The sequence below is a fragment of the Dipodomys spectabilis genome, unplaced genomic scaffold, assembly GCF_019054845.1.
Source record: "Dipodomys spectabilis isolate Male_0828 unplaced genomic scaffold, ASM1905484v1 ptg000815l, whole genome shotgun sequence".
NCBI classification, from domain to species: domain Eukaryota; kingdom Metazoa; phylum Chordata; class Mammalia; order Rodentia; family Heteromyidae; genus Dipodomys; species Dipodomys spectabilis.
The window spans coordinates 5,429-29,982 of NW_024871492.1; the positions used below are offsets into that span (position 1 = coordinate 5,429).

Genomic DNA, 24,554 nt, shown 5'->3' on the forward strand with positions numbered 1-24,554 from the left:
CCAGAAGTGGCGCCGTGGCTCACGGGGTAGAGCGCCAGCCTGGAGTGAAAGAGCTCAGAGACAGCGCCCAGGCCCTGAGTTCAAGCCCCAGGGCCGGCACAAAGATAAAAATGAAAACCAACCACCGCAACACAACACAGCCACCCCCTGGCTGAAATGCTTCTGTTTAAACCGTAACTGGACTGTCAATTCCGATTTCTGCCCCAGGGGTGGGGAAATGAACTAATGGCTTTTGTTGGGTAGAAACAGCAGTTTGGAGTCTGGGTGAATACCAAATGAAGGATCAGGGCCGCGTCTAATCGGGTGACAGTGGCACACACACTCGCCTTCCTGAGCTGAGTGCCCAGCTCTCCAGCCGAACACCTGGCCGGTCTGGGTCATTAGGCAATGTTGAACCTGATGATTCACAGACACACAGATCAACGGTCGGGCAAGGACGGAAGGAACACCAGTGTTAAATGATCACCTAATGAGCGGACCACAAGAGGGGGGGGGATCGGGTTGGAAATTGTCCCTCACAAGGACTTGCAGGTGGGCAGTCGCTTTCCTTCCATTTTTATTCTGAATTTGTTTTATTTCATAGTCTATTCATGATTCCAAACACCCAATGGCTTAGAAGGGAAGGAAGGATGGAAGGAAGGAAGGAAGGAAGGAAGGAAGGAAGGAAGGAAGGAAGGAAGGAAGGAAGGAAAAGAGAGAATCACATGGAGAAAATTAAAGCCAGATGAGCTGTCCACATTCAGAAATCTCTGGAATTTTCTACCCAGCCTGGCTTCGAACCACAATCCTCAGATTTCAGCCTCCTGAGTGGCTAGGATGACAGACATTGAGCTACCATTGCCTGGCTTAGCCTTCGAGTGTGTGTGTGTGTGTGTGTGTGTGTGTGTGTGTGTGCGTGTGTGTGTGAGACTGAAACCGTGACTTTAACTATCCATGTTCCAGGCCCCCCATTGGTTCATGCTCTGGGCGCTCTACCACCTAAATCACCCCCCAGCCTTGCCTTTTGCTGGTTATTTTGGAGATGGCGTCTCCCGGACTTTTCTTTCCTGGCTGGCCTCAAAGTGCGTTCCTCCCGAGTCACTGGCATTACAGGAGTGAGCTACTAGCCCCCGACGAGGGCTCTTCTGTTTATTTGACTTGTTAGGAAAGCTACCAGGGACCTGATGCGTTGGAATCCTTGGACTTTGAACCTATGTCCTGAAATGCTGGTGGCTGTCTGGATTTTGGACTGTGCCAAGAACTTCATCCTCTGGCTAATTGCCTGTGTTCTCTGTCCCCTAGAAACATTGTTTTATACTTAGTACCTACTGCTATTTCTTTGGGGGGTGAGGGTTGTTTTCTTATTTACTTTTGGCTAGGAAGTTTGAACTCTGGGCCTGGACGCTGTCCCTGAGCTCTTTCACTCCAGGCAAGTGCTTTGTCACTTGAGCCACAGCTCCACTTTGGCTTTCTGGTAGTTCATTGGAGATCAGAGTCTCACAGACTTTCCTGCCCAGGCTGGCTTTGAATCACGATGCTCAGATCTCAGCCTCCTGAGTAGCTGGGATGACAGGCGTGAGCCACAGCACCAGACATAGTACTGTTGAAGTTGCTGAAGAGCCTCATGGTGGACTAGAGATCTAAAGCATCAGTCAACGTCACTGAATTCATGGAAAAGCATGGCCGACGTTTGAAGTTTATTCACAACCCTGGGCCACCTACACGGAACAGGCAACAAGTTGTCCCAAATGCCTTGCTTCTAGAACTTTCTGATGAATTTATGGTTGCCATTTGCCAAAAAGAAGAATGGGAGCCTCTTCTGTTATACCATAAAGTCCCATTGCCAAGGTTTTCAAACGAGATGTATTTTTTTCATTTCCTGTATCAAAGCCAGCCCAGCGCAGAAAAATCCACGAGACTCGTATCTCCAACAAACCATCAAAAACTTGGACAATGAGCCCCGCACCATTAGCTCACAGTTACTCAGGAGGCTGAGAGTTGAGGATCATGGTTCAAAGGTTCAAAGCCAGCCCAAGGAACCACCAAAAAGCTGGAAATGGAACTGTGGCTCAAGTGGTAAAGCACCAATGGAGAGAAAAAAAAACTAAGAGACAGCACCCAGACCCTCAGTTCAAGCTCCAATATCACAGAAACGAAAAGAGACCTAAGGAAATTAAGATTCCAGACGTAGACGGGATACGGATTTGATCAAGGTTTGGGGCAGGTTCAAGCTTGATTCAGTGGCCCACGTTAGATCCTTTTGATCGTTGTTCAGGGGAGTTATAAAACGGCGCTATGTGATATTATAGAAATGAATCCGTACATAGCACAAGGCAGTTTGAGGAAGGCTCCATAACAAATCCTGAGACCCAAAAAAACAAACAGAAAATGCTTTTGTTGGAGGCGAGGCGGTGAGGAACTAAAAGGAAACGAGAAAGGAAAAGAACTTCAAAAAGAAATAAGAAAAAAAAAACTAGAAAGCAAGGCAGTAAATAACACACCCCCAAAGAAGGAAGTCTGGGTAGTTATGTCCAGAAGGCCAACACAATGCTGGCCATGGACGGTCCAAAAGCAAGAACTCAGAAGAAGTTAAAAATACGATTACCCAAGGGACTGTGTTTATTGAGAAGTTAGTAGAAGAAGTTCAGTCAATTCCCATGGAGGCCAAAAACACTTCAAGGGACAGAAAAACCAGTGAGGGGCAGGCTGGCAACCTGGCCTACTGGTAGAGCGCTCGCCTAGCATGCATGAAGCCCTGGGTTCGAGTCCTCAGCACCACACACCCAGAAAAAGCTGGAAGTGGCGCCGTGGCTCAAGTGGTAGAGCGCTAGCCTTGAGCAAAAGCAGCTCAGGGACAGCGCCCAGGCCCTGAGTTCAAGTCCCAGGACTGGCCAAAAAAATAGCAAAAGAAACCATATTGAGTTCTCCACACACACACAGATATTAGTTGTGTATTTACTTACTTGTTTATACTTTGTTTTATTCCAACAACTAAGTCGTCTGGAGGCAGGAATTTGCTTTATTTGCTATCATGTCTCTGATACCCTCTGATGTCAAGCAGTGGTCCCTCAGAAACGAGTTTGTTGAAATAATGTAGAAATGAACTATAAGACATTATTGTTTTCTTTTTTTTCTTTTCTTTCCTAAGAAAAATTCAGATCTTGGGCTTGAACTCAGTACCTGAGCTTTTGTGCTCAAGGCTGGTGCTCTACCACTTGAGCCACGGCGCCACTTTCCAGCTTTTTGGTCGTTTATTACAGAGAAGAGTCTCACGGACTTTCCTGTCCAGGAGGCTGGCTTCGAACCACGATCCTCCAGATCTCAGCCTCCTGAGTAGCTAGGATGACAAAAACATTGATCTAGGGGACCCCAGCCCCCTTTTCTTGCATTAGCTCAGGAAGCCTGTGAAAGCCAGAGTTCTAATTATACCACACTAGCCTGAGACCACGGATGTGTGTCAGGAAAATGCACAATCAGGAGGTGATCACCGGCTAGGCGGCAGGGGGGAAGATAAAGAAATAAATACACGAAGAACTGCACATCCCGGAATAGACGGATGAGAATCGCAGCCTCCCTCGGTCCCCCCGGGCACAGCTGTGTAAACTCAAGCACCAATAAGCAGAACTGGCTATTTCTATTTTCGGCGCCGGAATATCATCTGATTTTTGTGAACTGTTAAGCACCTTCAAATTTGGTTTAAAAAGAAAAAAAGGCAAAAATTGCTTGCAGGTAGGGGTAGTGGCTCCTGCCTGTCATCCCGGCTACTCGGGAGGCTGAGATCTGGAGGATCGCAGTTCAAGGCCAGCCTGGGCAGGAAAGTCCATGAGACTCTCATTTCCTGTGAACCATCAAAAAGCCGGAAGGAGCGCTGTGGCTCAAGTGGTAGAGCACCAGCCTTGAGCTGAAGAGTGAGGGACAGCGCCCAGGCCCTGAGTTCAAGACCCAGGATGGACACACACACACACACACACACACACACTTGAGTTTCAAGACTTTTCTAACCCAGGCTGGCTTCCAACTGAGATCCTCAGATCTCAGCCTCCTGAGTAGCAGGGATTACAGGCGGGAGCTACAGTACGTAGGCCAAGTGGATGATGGGTTTGATGCTTCTCCTCTCCCCTTCCTCGTAAGCGGCCTTTGCTCTGTCTTTTGGGTTAGTGCCTTTTCGATACACCTTCACCTCCAGTTCCAAGACGTTCCTGAAGGCCAGTGGGTGGTTTGGATTTACTTGTTCATCCCTCGCTTGGTCCTGCCTGGAGTCTGCACACACGCTCCATCCGTGGTAGACGTCAGCAGCTCCATCTTTTAACTCTCGTAATCGAGTCCTCATGATTACTTGTCGCTTTCCAAGGCTCACGGGTTTTGCTCATTACCAGCTGGGCTGAGCCTGCTCTCCTGCATCTTTACGATGACAAGCCGGGGTAAAATGGCTGTGTTAATATTTACCCGTGTCTTCCTGCCCCCCAGCCTCCATCTGGCCGGAATTAATGACAGCAGCTCTGCACTCGGCCTGACGTCAGAGCTGAGCCGGGGGCGACGGTATAAGAGCCAGCAGTTACGAGGTACCTGGGGCTTTTGCTCAGGAGACGTTTTTGCTCTCAGAGGCTTTGTTGCTCTGTTGCTTTTTCTGATTTTGCCGACTGAAACGTTCACAGGTAAAGAATTCTCAGTGTGGGGGAGAGGATTGTTTAGTACGAGAAAAGGAGACTTGCTCTGAAATAGGCTGCAAAGAAAGGGGTAACATATATGCACAATATGCCATATATTATATGATACGGCATTGCATACAATTATATACAATCATATAACGTATACGGTATGTTACATAGACAATATTCTTTAGGAAGGGGAAACAGCCTTAAATATATGACTTATTTCAAAGGAGGTCATATGTGTGCTACATAGTATACATAATATAGTATACAGTGTATTATGCATGTATAATATTGCATAACATAAAATGCACCTGTATAATATATGTGTCGTGTATGTGCATAACATGTAAATGAATATAATATGTGAATATTAATATATATGAATATACATATACTATGCATGTGTGTAAATACATAAGATATGTATAAAATGTATGATATATGCATAATATAACGCACACGTTATATACTATAATATACATGACATGGTCTGTGTACAACATACACAGTATATGTTATATCTACATGTATACCGTGCACTGTACAGGAGTAATATATGTATTATGTGCATTATGATGTATCGTGTAGAAGATGTGTGATCTGTGTATGAATAGGCATGGATGGAGTATGATGTATGTAAAATGTGCATGAATGTATGATGCACAGTATATGCATGTGATTTGTGTTATTGTTAAGTAGGAATGAAGGGTGTCAAGGGACGTCCATTTCTGAGTACCGTCCATCTTGGTCCAGACATCCCTTCCAAACGAGAGGATAATAAGATCTTCTGATAGTAACGTTTCAGGTTGTTTCCAGGGGAAAATTGGGAATGTGAACATTTCAAAAACACAATAGTGGCGGCTCGTTGGCAGGTATTCCGTGAAGACGCTCTCTAACGCTGCCGAGGGTTCTTTCTGCCCGAGACGTTGGGAGTGCCGCTCAGTCAGGATCTAATGGAAATTGCGTCCGTGGAGGAGAGGCCTTGATTTCCATGCCTGATTTGTACTTTTCAGCAGGTTTGTCCAGCAATGCCTGCCCTGAAGCTGCCGGTTGTCCTCCTGGTGTTGTCTGTTACACTCAATCAACTGAGAGCCACGCCCGATGGAAGGTAGGCGAAAACTTAGAACCCCTGTCTCTTTTATTTGCCAGTCCTGGGTCTTGAACTCAGGGCCTGGGCGCTGTCCCTCAGCTCTTCAGCTCAAGGCTGGTGCTCTACCACTTGAGCCACAGCTCCACTTCCAGTCTTCTGGTGGTTCATTGGAGACAAGAGTCTCACAGGCTTTCGTGCTCAGGCTGGCTTTGAACCGTGATCCTCACATCTCAGCCTCCTGAGTAGCTGGATGACAGGCGGGAGCCACCAGCACCTGATTCTCCCCCCCGCCCCCCCCCCACCCCAATTTGGGCTTTAAAATATAAACACGGCTAAATAACAAAGCACCAGGTACCATTGCGTTTCTAACTGAATCAGCTTTATGCAGTAGCCTGGCATTGCTTGAATTCTGCATTCTTTAAAGAATAGAGAGTTTTCCACAACTCGTGACTCTCTTCCATGAAACTTCTGATAGACAAAGAGAGACAGAGAGATGGTGTGTATAATTGTCGACCAAATAACATCTTCTACCAGAGAACCTGATCTCACCCCAGACATTTCAGTGAAGCATTCCTTTGTAAATCAAGAGGGATTTGACTGCCAAAATACCTATATTCCAGCTTCTGTGAAAGCCCTTGGCCATCTACATGCTCATGCCCAAGAATTGGAAATACATAGAAATTGGAGCCACATGAAGGTTCAGGAGAAGTTGAAGTTAAGAAGAACTAATAAAGGGAAAGGGAGAAATTATCCCAAAAAGAAATGTCCTCATTACTTGACTTATGTAACACTAACCCCTCTGCGCATCACCCTGAGAATAACAATAAAATTAAAATTTAAAAAGAAGAATCAGCCAGAGGTGCCAGTGGCTCATGCTTATAAAACTGGTATTCAGGAGGCTGAGATCTGAGGATCACGGTTCAAAGCCAGCCCGGGCAGGAAAGTCTGTGAGACTCTTTTATCTCCCATGAACCACTCAGAAAACCAGAAGTGGAGCTGTGGCTCAAGTGGCTCAAGTGGTAGAGCACCAGCCTGGAGTGAAAGAGCTGAGGGACAGCGCCCAGGCCCTGAGTTCAAGACCCAGGACTGGCACACACACACACACACACACACACACACACACACACACACACACACGCACACGCACACATGATCACTATGTGTAACCAATAGCAGGAATTAACACAACCTTTTCTTTGTCGTTTCAAGACTTAAAAAAAAAACACTACAGAATGTTCTTCTCGGAACAGGCTGTGATGCTCAATTGTGGTATTTTTTTTTTCATAGATTAAAAAATAACTTTGAAACTGACATGAATTTTCTCCTAGGCAGAACAATGAAAGAATGCCAGGAAAATTGGCAATATTACCCGGTGTCAATCCCTGAATGCTTCATTGTGGCTGTCTGCTAAGCTCCTTTATTAGTCTGTCTTTGTGGATCTGTGTTTATTATCGGATGCATGTCACTCCAAAACTGAACAATGTGTATCATTATCGATTATGAAATTATGTTCACGCTAGGTTCACCATCTCTTACCTTGAATTCTTACCAGATACGCTAGGAGCCTTTCTTCAAAACAAAATTGCTTTAAAAAAAAGAGTGTTTCCTGGAATCAGTACGTTTGGTCCTTTTTATTTTATTGTTTTGAAGGGGAGATTCCAGTCAGATTATGGGATCGACCATAAAAACCATAGGAAGCGCTAAAGACTGCATCAAAAACCCAGTCCCTCGTAACAACAAACTGCCCTAAGACAGGAAAGATGATATCGCCTGATTATCCAAGCTGCTTTGTGGACTGAGAGGGATGGATCACGAGGAAAGCCAGCCCGGGCAGGCAAATCTCAGAGACTCTTCTCTCCAACGACACGGGAAAAAGGCTTGAGTAGTAGAGAGCCAGTTTGGAGGGAAAAAGACCAGAGCCAGCGTTCAGTTCAAGCCTAGTACCAGCATGGACATATACGTGCATAGATAGGTGCAGATATGTAAATATAGTTACATGTAAATCTATATATAAATTACATATAAATATAAATTATATATACATATCTTTCTATCTATAAATATATGTGCATACTAAACTGAAATAGCTACATATATTTATATACGCATAAGGAAATTTCCAATTCAATTCAAATAGTTACATCTATTTCTATATCATACTCATCTATATTAGATATCATACTCTCATTGTATTTATATATGGTATAAGTTAATGATATGATGTTATATGCATATATTATAACATACCTATATATCTATGCATGTATATGATGTGTGTACACATGTATGTGTGTGCATGTACAGATCAACACATGCATATGTGTGTGTGCATAAACATGTCTGTATGTGTTCACATATATACATGTACATACACATGCACATACATGTGTGTATGGTGCACGCATATACATATATGTGCATGCCTGTATATGTACTGTGCACATGTGCTTGTAATCTATGTACTTGTGTGTGTGTATATTACACATGTGTATATGTGTTTGTGCATACATGTGTGCATGCAAATGCATATACGTGTGTGCGTGTATGCATGTTCATGTGTGTATATGCACACCTATGTGTGCATGTGTGTATGCACTGTGTGCATGTGTTTATGTGTGTGTCCATGTATATGCGAATGCATATATAGGTGTGTGTATATGTGTGCTGGTACATCGGTGTGTACTTGTGCATATGTGTATATATTACATATGTGTTTGTGTGTATGAGCATGTATAAGTGTCCTTATATACACATGTATGTGTGCACAAATACATAACTACATGCATGCATTGTATACATGTATGTATACATATATTCTATATGTGTGCGCATATGCACACATGCACATGTGTGTGCATGTGGGTGGTGTGTTTCTGCATGTGTAATATGTGGTGCATAGCATATATGTTATGTATAGTGTATGTGCACTATGGTACAAACATAAAATACATAACACGTTGCCTGAGTGGTGTATAGTGCATAGTGTGGTTATGAGCTATACACACACATAGATATCCATCTACATAGATATCCATCTACATAGATATCCATCTACATAGATATCCATCTACATAGATATCCATCTACATAGATATACATGTATACATTGACTTCACTACCTGATTTTTTCACCAGGTTTATGTGTGTGTGTATATATATATATATATATATATAATATATGCTCATATCTTTATGTTTTATATGTATATATGTTTATATACTTATATAATATATAACATAATTTATATATACCATATGTATATTGTGTATTTATGTATATTTGAATGTGTGTATATACATATGTATATGTGTGTGTGTGTATATATATACAGGTGTGTATCTATGTGTGTGTATATATACAGGTGTGTATCTATGTGTGTGTGTGTGTGTATATATATATATACAGGTGTGTATATATGTGTGTATATATACAGGTATCTATGTGTGTGTATATATATACAGGTGTGTATCTGTGTGTGTATATATACAGCTGTGTGTATCTATGTGTATATATATATATATATATACAGGTGTGTGTATCTATGTGTGTGTGTATATACAGGTGTGTGTATCTATGTGTGTGTATATATACAGGTGTGTGTATCTATGTGTGTGTGTATATACAGGTGTGTGTATCTATGTGTGTGTGTATATACAGGTGTGTGTATCTATGTGTGTGTATATATACAGGTGTGTGTATCTATGTGTGTGTGTATATACAGGTGTGTGTATCTATGTGTGTGTATATATACAGGTGTGTGTATCTATGTGTGTGTGTATATATACAGGTGTTTGTATCTATGTGTGTGTGTATATATACAGGTGTGTGTATCTATGAGTGTGTATATATATACAGGTGTGTGTATCTATGTGTGTGTATATATATAGGTGTGTGTATCTATGTGTGTGTGTATATATACAGGTGTTTGTATCTATGTGTGTGTGTGTGTGTAGATATACACGCTCCTTCCATGTGCGTGTCTATATGTGGCGTGGTGTGTACCGTTCAGCCCTGGCTGAATGTGTGCACCACGTTGCACCCATCGGAGACGTCATGGGTCCCCCGGGTGGTGTGTGATCGTGTATGATGTGTGTGATCGTGTGTGATGCGTGTGATCGTGCATGATCGTGTGTGATCGTGTGTGGCGTGTGTGGCATGGGTGGATTTGCAGCCCTGCCTCTCAGCCTCTCCCCCCCTTGCAGGGGTGCCGGCCAGCGGGCAGACGCGCGGCTGGACAAGCGTGTCTGCAACACGGCCACCTGCGCCACGCACCGCCTGGCCAGCTTCCTGCTCCATTCCAGCCACACCCTGGGGGCCCTGCCGCCCGCCACCAACGTGGGCTCCAACACCTACGGGAAGAGGGGTGGGCCCGGGGCCGGGGCCTGGGCCGAGCCGCCGCCGCACCATCTGCCCCTGTAACCACGCGCACCTGTCACCCCGGCCACTGAGATCTGAGGATCGTGGTTCAAAGCCAGCCTGGGCAGAAAAGTGTGTGAGACCCTTATCTCCAATCAACCACTAAAAACACCCAGAAGTGGAGCTGTGGCTCAAATGGTAGAGCACCAGCCTTGAGCAGAACAGCTCAGGAACAGCACCCAGGCCCTGAGTTCAAATGTTAGGACTGGCCCTCCAAAACAAACAAACAAACAAAAATGTTTGTTCATGTAAAGGCTACATTGGGGGACTGGAAATAAAATGCATGGCTAAGTGAAAAACAAAAGCGTCTCTAATACTTCCAAACCCTGTATATGAACTTCTGAAACCAATACACCCATACAATACTCAACTTTTCCTTTACTCTGTACAGTGATTAATATTAACTGCTTGTTCCGGCATGCGTCATATTTCGGTCTCATGAGACGCGGGGCGTGCAATGCACCTTGTGTGGACGATGGTGGGAAATTTGAAATAGCTTGCCAGGTGGTAGATTCATTGCACTTTATTCAGTTGGAAATCTTGGGCACGAGACCGGTTTACAAGAAGGACGGACGGTTGGGTGTCCCAAACAGAACTTTCTAGTCTCATTTCTTTCTTTCCAGAGAGAGCCCATGGCACGAAATCCATCAGCAATGTATTGTGCTAATGCATTCCTAACAGCAGCAGCTACCACCACCACAGCAACATCAAAATCCATGAGGCGCATGAACACAAAGGCGGCATTTTAATCCGTGGAAATCAAGTCACAGGGGCAGATGCTTCTTTTTGGTTTTTTGTTTAATTTTAATTTTTTTGTCAGTCCTGGGGCTTGAACTCAGGGCCTGGGCGCTGTCCCTGAGCTGCTTTGGCTCAAGGCTGGTGCTCTACCACTTGAGCCACAGCGCCACTTTTGGTTTTCGGGTGGTTCATGGGAGATCAGCATCTCACGGACTTTCCTGCCTGGCTGGCCTCGCACGGCGATCCTCAGGTCTCAGCCTCCTGAGTCTCTGGGATGACAGGTGGGAGCCACCGGCTCCTGGCACCAAAATTTGTGAGCAGAATTTTAATGAGTATTAAGCATGCAAGTGCATTGCACAAGGGAGCATCTAGTTAACAGGAGTCAAACAAGGACATTTTCTTATAACAAACTGCAGCGAAGACCAGACCGTAAAGCTAACTGCATAGTGTGTCATTCTAAGTAAGACACCCTTAGGGAAAGATCAGATAGCAGATGCAACCATTAATAATAATCACAGCCTTTTACTGTGACATTCATCATTCAATTGGCTTAAGAAAATGAAACACCGGAAGCAAATCAGCATTATCTCCTCAGGTTGATATTTGCAATTGAGTGTGTCAATTATTATTAAACTTTTTTAGAGACGTTAAAAAAATGTAAATACCAGCCAGGCACCACCCCGTGGCTCACGCCTGTCATCCCAGCTACTCAGGAGGCTGAGATCTGAGGATCGGGGTTCAAAGCCAGCCCGGGCAGGAAAATCCATGAGACTCTGATCTCCCATGAACCACCAGAAAACTGGAAGTGGAGCTGTGGCTCAAGTAGTAGAGCGCCAGCCTAGAGCAAAAGGACAGTGCCCAGTTCAAGGACAGTGGCCAGGCCCTGAGTTCAAGCCCCACAAGTGACCAAAAAAAAATCCTCACCACCCCCCCTTTTCAAGTGGGGACAGTTAATGCCTACCTGACCTGGTTCGTAATAAGCCCGGGTGTCTACCCAGTGCTATTTTAACAAGACACATCACGAGGTAGTGTGGATTACAGTGGGCCCCTGTGGTCCCAACCTGGAAGGATTTAAAGAAATGAAAAGAGAGGAAAGAAGGAAAAAGCTAAGGGCGGATCACATGCATGGGTACGAAAATAACAGGAGGAAATCCTCAACGATAAACAAAAAGAAAAGTAGACTCGCCATCCTCATCTCCCCACAGCCTAAATAACACTTGGATCATTCGATACTTTTCCTCCACCCACGAAAAAAAAGATATAAAGACATTAAGCGTTGGCATCTAGAATTACACCATTCTTGACAGAACCACACAAGAGACAGGTTCTGAAATATACACCAGCTTCCGAGTGGGGATAATCCGTTTGTCCTTCCAGACAAAACGTTCTGATCGGGTAAAGAAACGGAGTCTAAATCCTTAGCAGGAAGTAGCAGACAATACAGAAAGAGGGTCAGAGGTGTGGCTCGGTTGGTAGAGCGCCAGCCAATGAGCAAAAGTATCAGCTACTGAGTTCAAGTCCCAGGCCTCAGACCGAGAGAGAGAGAGAGAGAGAGAGAGAGAGAGAGAGAGAGAGAGAGAGAGAGAGAGGCATATGTTTTGCTCTATATGTACAAGTTAGATATAAATCATAAATATATCAGCATATACAAGTATAGGTATGTACATTATATATATATGTATATGTGTATATACAGTTATACATATACATATATATCTATATATCCATATATATGGATATATATATATCTATATATAAACAAACACATTAACTGAAGTATGGAATAGGGCAGGGAGAAATCCAATGGTGTAAGTTCCTTGAACAGCTAACTTACAGTCTAATAAAATGAATACCAAGAACCTGCCACTAGAGGTGTCTGGTACAGGTGAGTTCAGGGGAAAGAAGACATGGTCCATAGTTTTGTTTTGTTTCTTGGCGGTTGTGGGACTTGAACTCTGGGCCTGGGCGCTGTCCCTCAGCTCTTCAGCTCAAGGCGAGCGCTCTACCACTTGAGCCACAGCGCCACTTCCGGTTTTCTGGTGGTTTATTGGAGATAGGAGTCTCACGGTCTCTCCTGCCCAGGTTGGCTTTGAACCGCGATCCTCAGATCTCAGCCTCCTGAGTAGCTAGGATGACAGGCGTGAGCCACCGGCACCCGGCATGGCCCATAGTTGATGCCCATAGTTGATGCACATGTTTTGTTTTGTTTTTGGTCCGTTGTGGGGCTTGAACTTGGGCCTGGGCACTGTCCCTGAGCTCTTTCACTCAAGGTGAATATATATATATATTCCCTGAAGGAGTTGTATTTTGTTTCATTTTCTTTTGTGCCAATCCTGGGGCTTCAACTCTGGGCACTATCCCTAATCCTTTTTGCTCAAGGCTGGCACTCTACCACTTGAGCCATAGCGCCACTTCCGGCTTATTTCTGTGTATGTGGTACTGAGGAATCGAACCCAGGGCCTCATGCATGCTAGGCGAGCGCTCTACCACTGAGCCACCTGCCCAGCCCTATTTGTGTTATTTTTAAAATAACTTTTCCTCTTGACCTGATACAACTTAGTGCCCCAAGCAAGAGTGACAATAGGAATGATTTGCAAGTGCAGTCACCCAGAACAAATGCGATTTAGAAGGAAATAATTGAACGTAGCTACAACCTGGTCTCTGGAGTGCTTATCTCATTTGTTTTGTTTGGCCAGTCCTGAGGGTAAATGAAATCTCGTGGGCTCTGAGACTCTGTGTGTGTGTGTGTGTGTGTGTGCTGGTCCTGGGACTTGAACTTAGGGCCTGGGCGCTGTCCCTGAGCTTTTTCACTCAAGACTAGCTTCTCTACCACTTGAGCCACAGCGCCACGTCTGGCTTTTTCTTTTGATTATTAATTTTATTTCTTTTTCTGTGTATATGATCCTGAGGAATCGAACCCAGGGCCTCATGCATGCTAGGCAAGCACTCTACCACTGAGCCACCTGCCCAGCCTTGCCTTGTTAATATTATTAATAATAATAGTAATTCTGGTTTATTGGAGATAAGAGACACGCATTTTTCTGCCCGGGCTGGCTTTGAACTGCGATCCTCACATCTCAGTCTCCTGAGTAGCCGGGATGACAGGCGTGCGCCATGGTTGCCTGGCTCAGAGTGACTTCACAAAGACAGAACTAGAGCCCCATGCTCAGTTTCCTCGTCTCCCCCCAGGTTTCGGGGGTGTAGGAATGTCTTTAGGACATTGTTGCCTTTACTTCGCCTCCCTCCGCCCCCCCATCCCTCCGCCCCCCCCATCCCTCCGCCCCCCCATCCCTCCGCCCCCCCATCCCTCCTCCCCCCCATCCCTCCTCCAAGGCTGAACAAAGCCTCTCTTATCTCTTCCCTGCGTTCAACTCACAGGGAAAGATGCCACCCTGGGGTGCGTGGGTCCTAGCCAAGAGGGATAGGCAATTCCCTTCTTTATAACCATTTTTGGAGTTCTTTGGGGGTGGAAGGACACTGACCTGTTACCTGTGGAATCTTTGGAGGCGAGAATTAATCTCCTGACAGGTTCCACGCCATTTCTTCCTGTGGCATTATTATTATTATTGTTATTATTATTATTAGCTGTGTAGGGTTCACTTTTAACCTTGGCTAATGGGGGCCTCATTGAGTGGGTAATCCAACCAGTCTAGATCTAAGCAAACACCAGCCAGGCCAACCACGATGACTGCACATGGCTCTTTCTGTTCACCTGGCACCGGGAACCCCAAACCAGCCTCTGCCTGTAGAATTTCTTCTCTTTAAAAATAAAAAAATAAAAGTTTTTTCTTTTGTTGCCAGTCCTGGAGCTTAAACTCAGGGCCTGGGCGCTGTCCCTGAGCTCTTTTGTGGCTCAGGGTTGGTGCTCTACCACTTGAGCCACAGCTCCATTTCCAGCTTTGAGCTAAGGGAGTCCGCCAAGAGAATTCCACTGGACACACAAGGACCTTCCAATGGAGAATTTCTCTACCCTTCACTTTCAAATCAACTTAACTCTACCTTACACACTTTTCTGCCTCTGTGTGTGTGTGTGTGTGTGTGAGAGAGAGAGAGAGAGAGAGAGAGAGAGAGAGAGAGAGTCAATCCTGGGGCTTGAACTCAGGGACTGAGCTCTTGTCCCTGAGCTTTTGTGCTCAAGGCCAGCGCTCTACCACTTGAGCCACAGCACCCCTTTCAGCTTTTCTTTAAAAAAAATTTCTGGTGGTTCATTGGAGATTAGAGAGTCTCATAGACTTTCCTGCCTGGGCTGGCTTTGAACCAGGATCCTCAGAGCTCAGCCTCCTGAGTAGCTGGGATGACAGGCAGGAGCTACTGATGCTACTTTCCTGCCTTTTAATTCTTTAATAAAAGTCTGAAGCTGATGGACACTCTCTGGGGAGACATTTCCCTCACCCCCAAACCTCGTGTGTAACAATGGGCATTGGTCTAAAACCTGTTCTTACTCACCTCTCGCTCAAGTTCACAGCTGGTCTAGAACGTGTGTGCCAAACCAAGATAGGTAAATATTTAGAATGCACAAAATGTTCTCAAGAACACAGGGGCATTTCTAGTTTGAAGGCGAGCTATTTTCAGTTCTTCATCATCCATTCAAAACAACACAAGAACCAAAAGCTCTTGTAAAACCAACCTTTCAGGAAATGTAACTGTTGGCTACCACCAGGTGTTTGTTTGCCCTGACCAATCTACTTGATGTATCTGATTCATGTTGGTGTGTTTTATTTATTTATAAGTCATGTCTCCCATTACCAAAGAAAGGCACACCTCAACCCTTCCCATGCCCAGAAAACCCACTGTGGGACTTTCCTCCTCCACCTGCCATTATCAAAGAATGACTTGGCCCTGGGAACGAATTCCGTGAGACTCTGTCTTTCTGGAATGGTCACCTGTGTTCTAGAAGGCACAGTGCTCTCCCTGGCCATTCCCAAGATGTTCTCGAACCCTTAAGTTTGCCAGAGCCACAAAGAAGAAGAAACTAAGTGTTCACTAAGACTTGTGAACCGGAATCAAAGCCCAAATCTCTGAGTGAACCTATTTCCTTCATTTGGGGATGAATTATTCCTGGTCCAAAGAGGATAATTGTATGAAATGTTGAATTTAAAAAATTCAGTGGTGGAGGAAACTTCTAAACAATCCAGATGGAGATTTCTTTTTAAAAAGAAAAGAAGAAAATAAAGAAAAGAAGAAAAGAGCTGTTTCTCCTCCACCTGTCAAGACCTCTGAAGTCTATCTGACATCAGCCAGACTTTATTTTGGGAAAGCACCAGGCCCCCTTCCCGCCCCTTCCCTCCCCTTCCCGCCTGCCCTCCTCCCTTCCCCTTTCTTCCACTATCTGCTATCATGCTAGCAATAGAAAGGTACATGATGATGATGATGATGATGATAGGTAGGTAGGTAGACGGATGGATGGATGGATGGATGGATAGATAGAAGATAGATAAATGAAAGATAATAGATGAACAGATAGAAGATGTATATAATGGTTAATTCATAATAGATGAATCTATCAGTGATAGGTACGTGCATATATCATAGATAGATGATAGGCAGGTGGATAGATAGAGATTGTGGATAGAGAGAGATCCTTCCATCTTTGCTCTTCTATATCCCATTCTTCCTTCCCCCTTCTCCTTCCCACTGGTTTCTCCTCCTACACAGCCCCCATCTTACACACATCTGTAATCACCATCATCATCATCATCAACAACACCATCATCATCATCATCACCATTATCATCATCATCATCATCATCATCACCATCATCAACATCATCATCATCATCACCATCATCACCATCATCATCATCACTATCATCATCGTCATCACCAACACCATCATCATCATCATCATCATCACCATCATCATCATCATCATCATCACCATCATCACCATCATCATCATCACCATCATCATCATCATCACCAACACCATCATCATCATCATCATCACCATCATCACCATCATCATCATCATCACCATCATCATCATCATCAACATCATCATCATCATCATCACCATCATCACCATCATCATCATCATCACCATCATCATCATCACCATCATCATCACTATCATCATCATCATCATCATCATCACCATCATCATCACCATCATCATCATCACCATCATCATCATCATCACCAACACCATCATCATCATCATCATCACCATCATCACCATCATCATCATCACTATCATCATCACCATCATCACCATCATCATCATCACCAACACCATCATCATCATCATCATCACCATCATCACCATCATCATCATCATCACCATCATCATCACCATCATCATCATCACCATCATCATCACTATCATCATCATCATCATCATCATCACCATCATCATCACCATCATCATCATCACCATCATCAACATCACCATCACCATCATCATCATCACTATCATCATCATCATCATCATCATCACCATCATCATCATCACCATCATCATCACCATCATCAACATCACCATCATCATCATCACCATCATCATCATCATCACCATCACCAACACCATCATCAACAACAACAACATCACCCTCATCAGCAGGAAGGGTTTGTAATTCTAAACTTACCACTACGAAATAGAAACAATATAGGGGTAAACTACATGGATTGTAAGGGGGAGGAATGCATCTAGATGAGAAAACTATTGCTTGTTTTTTTTCCAAAATGAAAGATGCCTATATGCGTCAGATCATAGACTCTGTGCATCCGGTCAAATAAAATAGTGTTTATTGACATGAAGACCAGGAAATGGGAGGGGGAAAAGAAAGAGGCTACCCTCACTACTAGCCAAGGAAATGTAATTTGAAATAAGCCAATACCCTCGTTCTCCCATATAATAAAATTACATGGATAGATATTACTAAATTACATTAATACATACTAATAAGCTGTGTTAATAATATAGAAAGCATATTAATTATATTGCTGGTTATGTTAATAAATATTAATAGGTTATAGTCATAAAGATTAATTATATTAATAGGTGTTTGGGTTGTTATATTATAAATATTATCAAATTATATTAAATATTAGATATTCTTAAATTATATTAATAGATATTTATAAGTTACATTAATAATGTATAAAGATTGTTAGTTATCCTAATAGTTATATCAGAATCATGCTAGTGGATTATATCCGTAAGTATTAATAAATTACATTTATAATGTATACAGGTTATTAGTTCTAGCAATTGTTATATTGGTGACTGTGTTCATAACTATTAATCAATTCTATTCATAGTATTAGTTATTGGTTATTATTAGCTGTTGGCGTTCATAATTATATCCATGGTTATAGTCACGAATTCTGTTGGTAAATATTCACGAAATACTAATAACATGGAAGGGTTGTTGGTTATCTTCAGAGCCGTTTTAGTAATTATATTAAGAAGTGTGAATACGTTAACCGAAGTGGAAATGCTTGCCAACAGCCAGGGGGGCGGGAGGAGAGACCGTACCGTTGCAGAAATCGGTCCTACCGAAACAGGGCTTGTTCCCGAAGGAGAGATGGACCGGGTGTGGTGGGGACCCGCTGACCCAGAGGGGGTCCAGCGTCCATCCATCAGTGAACGCTGCCCAAGCCTGGTCCACACTGACCTGTGTGCATTACACAGGGAAATGCATGCTCGGGGCTGCTACTGCTGTTGCTGGCATAACCCAGGGCCTCCCCCCTGCTCAGCTAGGGGTGAGGACCAGGAGTTGCATCCCCGGCCCCCTTGTCATCAGAGGTCAGGGCGTCTGGATATATGTTCTCCAAAACCACCTCCCAAATGGGCATTTGTGGTTCAAAGAAGCTCACGTTCCCAGTTTTAAAGGCTGAGGGTCACAGAAGGCCATGCATGCATCTACCAAACAGCCAGTGAAGCTTCTAGAACTTCTAGGAGAGGATGGGGGGGAGGGATCCCATATAGGTGGCTTGTTGGGATCTGAACGGTTAACCTGGAATAAAACAGATACACGACGGAAAGAGGAAGAAATTGCCTCATCCAGAATCATTGAAACTCACCTCTAATGCTCCACACCACAGCACACAACCCAGCCAAAGCTCATACTCCAGAGCTATAGCTCTCTACGTAAGCCAGACCAACAAACAACATCAAGGCCATGGGACAAAACCCGTCCTACAGCGGCTACCCTTCCCACGGAGATCAAGGAAGGCCAGACAAGCGAATCAGAACCCCTGAGGAATCTTCAATCCAGAATTCCTGCCTTAAATCTCTCTTCCATATTTCTTCCAGGAAAAAACCAGACTGGATTTCTAGCCCACCCACCCAGGCCCCAATTCAATGAAGAACTTTTTACCTTGGCATTCACCACCATCTCCAGGAACTCTTGAGTCTTTTCTGGAAGATCATTGAGTCTTCAAAAAAAAAAAAAAAGGAAAGGAAAAGAAAGAAAGTTTACTGGCTGAGTTTCCAGGAGTTCTAAAGTCCTGAGGCCTCAGGTTGGCCTTTTCTTGGTCTTTAAAGAAGCAGGGTTGTAAATAAAAGGGGCTTTGTGCAGTGTAAGTTTTAATCCTTTGCTCAAGATTTTTTGGCTCTGAAGACAGCATGCGAGCAGGTTATAATCTTGGAAATAGGTTCCAAGATTAGCCACTTGTATCTTTAGACTCCTCCCTTCTGCTTTGTTTTGTTTAAAAAAAAAACAAAAAACATTTAACTCTTTGGTGGCCTTGGCTCCAACTGTAACTTCACTTGGCTGACTCCTGTATATTTTATTATTATTATTATCTTTTCCTCTGTGATTAAGAAGCCTTTCATGTCTTTTTTCTACAGCAAAGCATCACATTGCTCTTAGTTTTTAAAAAAAAAAAGCAAAAAACAAAAACTAAGATGTGTAGGCATTGAATAAGAAGGGTTTAGTCTTCAGGGTAGCTAGCTAAGAAAAAAGTAACACTCCAAGAACCCAGATGAAACTCCGAAGTGATAAGGTCCGAAATGTTCTTTTGCTGGGATTGAAGATGTGGATCAGGTGGTGGAACTCCACACAAGGGCTGAAAAAGTCAGATACTGAGCTTGAAAAGGAAATTAATTATATAGAGAGCTAGCTGTTATACATGTTATATGTATTTTATTATATACTATGTCGAAATGTAGTGTATATATATATATATATATATATATATATATATATATATATAATATATGTATTGTTTTCCTAGGATGCTACTGACCTTTGTGAACCAGAAATAGATCTGAAAACAAGCAAGTTCTGCCGGTGATTCTGTGTGGCACTGTTGAAAGAATTTGCCAGCAATGAGGTCATTATAGCCAGCAGGAATTCAGGATGGAATGAAAATGATACTTAGATTGTTATCTTAAAGGGAAAATATGTCAGGAGGAGAGGGAGGCTTAGAAGGGCTGCTTGATCTCACACCCACGATTAACAACCCAACTCCTGCATTAAGCTCAGGGCTTGGTTTTGGTTTTTCTGTGAATGGGCCAGACCAGGGACTCGAACTCAGGGCCTGGGCGCCATCCCTGAGCTCTTATACTCAAGGCTGGCGCTCTACCACTTGAGCCACAGCGCCACTTCCAGTTTTTATTTTTCTTGCTAGTTAATGAGAGATCAGAGTCTCACAGACTTTTCTGCCTGGGCTGGCTTTGAACCAGGGGCCTCAGATCTCAGCCTGCTGAGTAGCTGGGATGACAGGCGGGAGCCAGCGGTGCCCGGCCCTTGTTATCATTTTTCTAAACTAGCTCTTGGTTCTTAATATAGTTTACACAAGAATGGCTTCCAAGCGCGTAAGTCCTTTGAACAGCTAGCTGACGGTTTAACACAATGAACCCAAGAGAAACAGAACCATGTTTTGTCGGGGAGGAAGACCAAGAGGAGGAGAGGGGCAGGGAAATGGAGGAAGGGGACGCATGGTCGGTGAATACAGCCGTGATATTCAACGGATGCATGTGAACACGGAAACAGGTTATATTATTCATATACTGGGCAAGGGGCGGGGCCAGAAGGGGTCACATTGCTCCAGATGTGCGGCATTCATAATTTGACGTGTTGAATTAAAACTCCTTTATCCAACTACTCAAAGGGAATAATAGTCATAATAATAATATACAATGACAATGGAATTTACTGTTACTTTTCGGCCCTTTTCTTGAACCATCCTTTTATTGTGATGACAAAGGTCACCTGCAGAGACGTGACAGTGACATCAGTCGGGTCACGAGCGCATTTCTCTGGGGACCCTGTCCCCCCGTCCCTCCCTCTCTCCCCCAATTTTCCCTCCCGTCCCCACCCACCAGTGGTAGAGTTCATTCTCCACCTGGTGTCCGGTGAGGACCCCGGCTGCCTTGGTTTCCCCCTCTGTCCCCCCATTTCTGTGTCCCCCTCACCCAAAGAAACCCACCCACGAGACAGAGAGAAAAGAAAACGAAGGCAACATAGAAGACAAGACTCCCTTGTCCCTCGGTGGCATTTATCAACTGTCTCTCCGCTCCTCCAAAACCTGTGGGAAAGCCACAGGAGAGCCCAGGCCCAGCTTTCGTCCACGGAACACAACCATGTCGCCTCTATTCAAAAATGGCTCCTACGCCATGCCCGATGCCCCTCTTCTCTCCGCCTAGATCCTCCATAGTTTAGGACTCAGTCTGAGAAAACAGAAAGAACCTTCTAGAAGAACCATCCAAACAGAAGTCAGGAAGGAAGAGGCTGCCTGTTTTCCTGGGGTGCTGGGGGGTTGCTTCGGGGGAGGTTTCTTCAGAAGAATAACCAGGATCCGCTGTGGAAGTATCTAGAAACAGAGCCAACCAAGCATGGAAGAACAGTAAGTTGAAAAGCCCTGGGGGGCGTTTGAGGAGTTTTTTGGGGGGTTTAGTTTTCTTTCCCCAAACAAGACATTTTACCTGGGGAGAAAGACGAATCAGAGAAATGACCTGAAAACAAACTTTTATGCACAATCCTGGAATCGTGATCCGTGTGCTGTGTCCTTTCATTGAATAGGAAAGCCTGAAGGAGAAGCAGAAAAATGACTCAAATACATTTTTTTTTTCAAATACATTTTTAAAGAAGCCATTGTTTTTGTTTGGTTTTAGTTTTAGTGCTGGTCCTAGGGCTTGAACTCGGGGCCTGGGGCCTGTTTCTGAGCCCGCCTTCCTTCCTTCCTTCCTTCCTTCCTTCCTTCCTTCCTTCCTTCCTTCCTTCCTTCCTTCCTTCTTTTCTTTCTTTGCTTGAGGCTAGCTCTCTACCATTTGAGCCCTATCTCCACTTCTGGCTTTTTTAATGTTTAATTAGAGTTTTAGAGTCTCACAGACTTCCCTACTCTGGCTGTCAGGGTGAGCTTCAAACCATGATCCTCAGATCTCAGACTCCTGAGTAGCTAGGTTTATAGGTGTGAGCCACTGGCCATTATTAAGGCTCCAAATAAGAGGGTATGGTTGAGACAAAGGGCAGGGAACTTTCCAGAAAGAGATCTACACATATCTGAACACTTTGGGGGACGCCTTGAGACTTTCCTTAGACCAGGGTTTCCAAAGTGGGAGAGGAAATCTAGAAAACTTTTCAACCCCTTCAAGAGCCCCTTACCATTAGATCGTTTTTCTTTAGCATCCTGGGCAGTTTATACACCAGATGATTTCCTCCCGACCGAGAGTCTAACTTGCTGCCCATTCAGAATAATGTTTAACTGCACAACGAATGTATTTATTTTAGCAGCTGGGGGAAACTATCTTTTAGAACCCAGGTGATTGGGGATTGAGTTGGTCTGTTTCCACCAGCTCCTCTCTTTCTGGAAATCAGAAGCAACACTTCTGTTTGGGTAAATATTTGTCCAAAGTCATCAGGGCCAGGGTGACCGTGAAACACGAGCCTTTCGGGAAATCACTTCCTGCTGACTCTTGCTCTGCTCCCAACAACGTGTCCCATGTCTCTTGGCTTGCAGGCCTATGAACCCCATGTGAGGCCAGGCACTCATTTGCAATCTGCTGGTGGATCACATAAACCAGGACCAACTAATGGATGGATAGAGTAAATAAGGGCCAGCCATTGAATGAATGGCATAAACAAGGACAGATAGAATAAACAAGAGCCAACCATTGGATGAATGGCAAAGCAAGGGCCAATCACTGGACAGAGTAAACAAGAGCTAACCATTGGATGAAGGGCATTAACAAGGGCCAATCACTGGATGGAATGTGTAAACAAGAGCCAACCATTGGGTGAAGGGCATTAACAAGGACCAATCACTGGATGGAATTGTAAACAAGAGCTAACCATTGGATGAAGGGCATTAGCAAGGACCAATCACTGGATGGAATTATAAACAAGAGCTAACCATTGGATGAAGGGCATTAACAAGGGCCAATCACTGGATGGAATGTGTAAACAAGAGCCAACCATTGGGTGAAGGGCATTAACAAGGACCAATCACTGGATGGAATTGTAAACAAGAGCCAACCATTGGATGAAGGGCATTAACAAGGACCAATCACTGGATGGAATGTGAAGGGCATTAACAAGGACCAATCACTGGATGGAATGTGAAGGGCATTAACAAGGACCAATCACTGGATGGAGAGCAAACAAGGGCCTGTCATTGGATGAGGAAGGACTAGCCCTTGGGTGGATAACATAAACAGTGGCCAGTCATTGGATGGGGAGTAAAAGGAGGCCAGTAAACAATGATTGTCTTGTGAGTCAAATCTTACCTGTCACTTGGTCGTGTAGTTTAAATGTTCCTGTAACATGGCGTCAACTAACCTATAATTAATTTTTCCAGTCCTGGGGCCTGAACTCAGGGCCTGGGCTCTGTCCCTGAGCTTCTTTTGCTCAAGGCTGGCGCTCTACCACTTGAGCCACAGCGCCACTTCCAGCCTTTTCTATGTCTGTGGTGCTGAGGAATCGAACCTAGGGCTTCGTGCATGCTAGGCGAGCACTCTACCACTGAGCCACCTGCCCAGTCCTCTCACAGACTTTTCTACCTGGGCTGGCTTCGAAACAGGATCCTCAGAACCTTCGAACCACAGCCTCCAGTGTCGCTAGGAATACAGGTGTGAGCCACAAGCGCCTGGTTAATTTTTTTTTTTAATCTATGGCTACTTTCATAAATTCTGAGTTAAATAGTTAGAACTGCAGCATTCTAGTTTATACAGCCTAAAGTATTTAGGTATCTATCTCTTTCACAAAGAACATTTGCTGGCCCCTGATAATAGACTAATGCTGGTATCTGAAGCGGCCAGTTTGTAGTATGGCCTAATTTATTCCCTGTATATTTTTCCGTGGCCTGTAAGCTGAGTCTTCATATTTTAAGTGACTGGGGAAAATAGGAATAATATTCAATAGCACAAAGAGATTCTATAGAACTCAGCAGGTTCTGGCTGGAAGATAAGTAGGCAAGCATTTGTATATGTTCTGTAGGTGCTACTAACAACCTGAGGTGTTATTCCCTCAGCAGAAAAATAGAGATTCTGAAAAATAGAGGAAACATAGAGGAATCAAACAAGCTGGGGTCCTAGAAGTACCATTAGCACGGTAGCTAATTTCCTGATTTTCTTCATTTTTTTCTCATCTGAGACTTTGCGTTTGAGAAGCCAGTGAACCAGAAACACCAATGGGCACAAAGAATAACAAAAAGTACCTTTGTTCTCTCTAACCAAAGGAGCAGGGAAAGGGCAGTCTAGCCAGACAGGGAAGTTTTCGGTAATAAGCTC

The 24,554-nt window shown here is 44.1% G+C and overlaps 1 protein-coding gene across 1 annotated transcript; it reads left to right on the forward strand.

The window, feature by feature from the left end:
* The first annotated feature begins 5,662 nt into the window (after nt 1-5,662).
* LOC122102622 (islet amyloid polypeptide) lies at nt 5,663-10,144 on the forward strand. The gene is made up of 3 exons (XM_042673373.1): nt 5,663-5,742; nt 6,149-6,156; nt 9,948-10,144. The coding sequence occupies exons 1-3, from the start codon at nt 5,663-5,665 to the stop codon at nt 10,142-10,144; spliced, it is 285 nt and encodes a 94-aa protein (XP_042529307.1).
* The last annotated feature ends 14,410 nt before the right edge of the window (nt 10,145-24,554 follow it).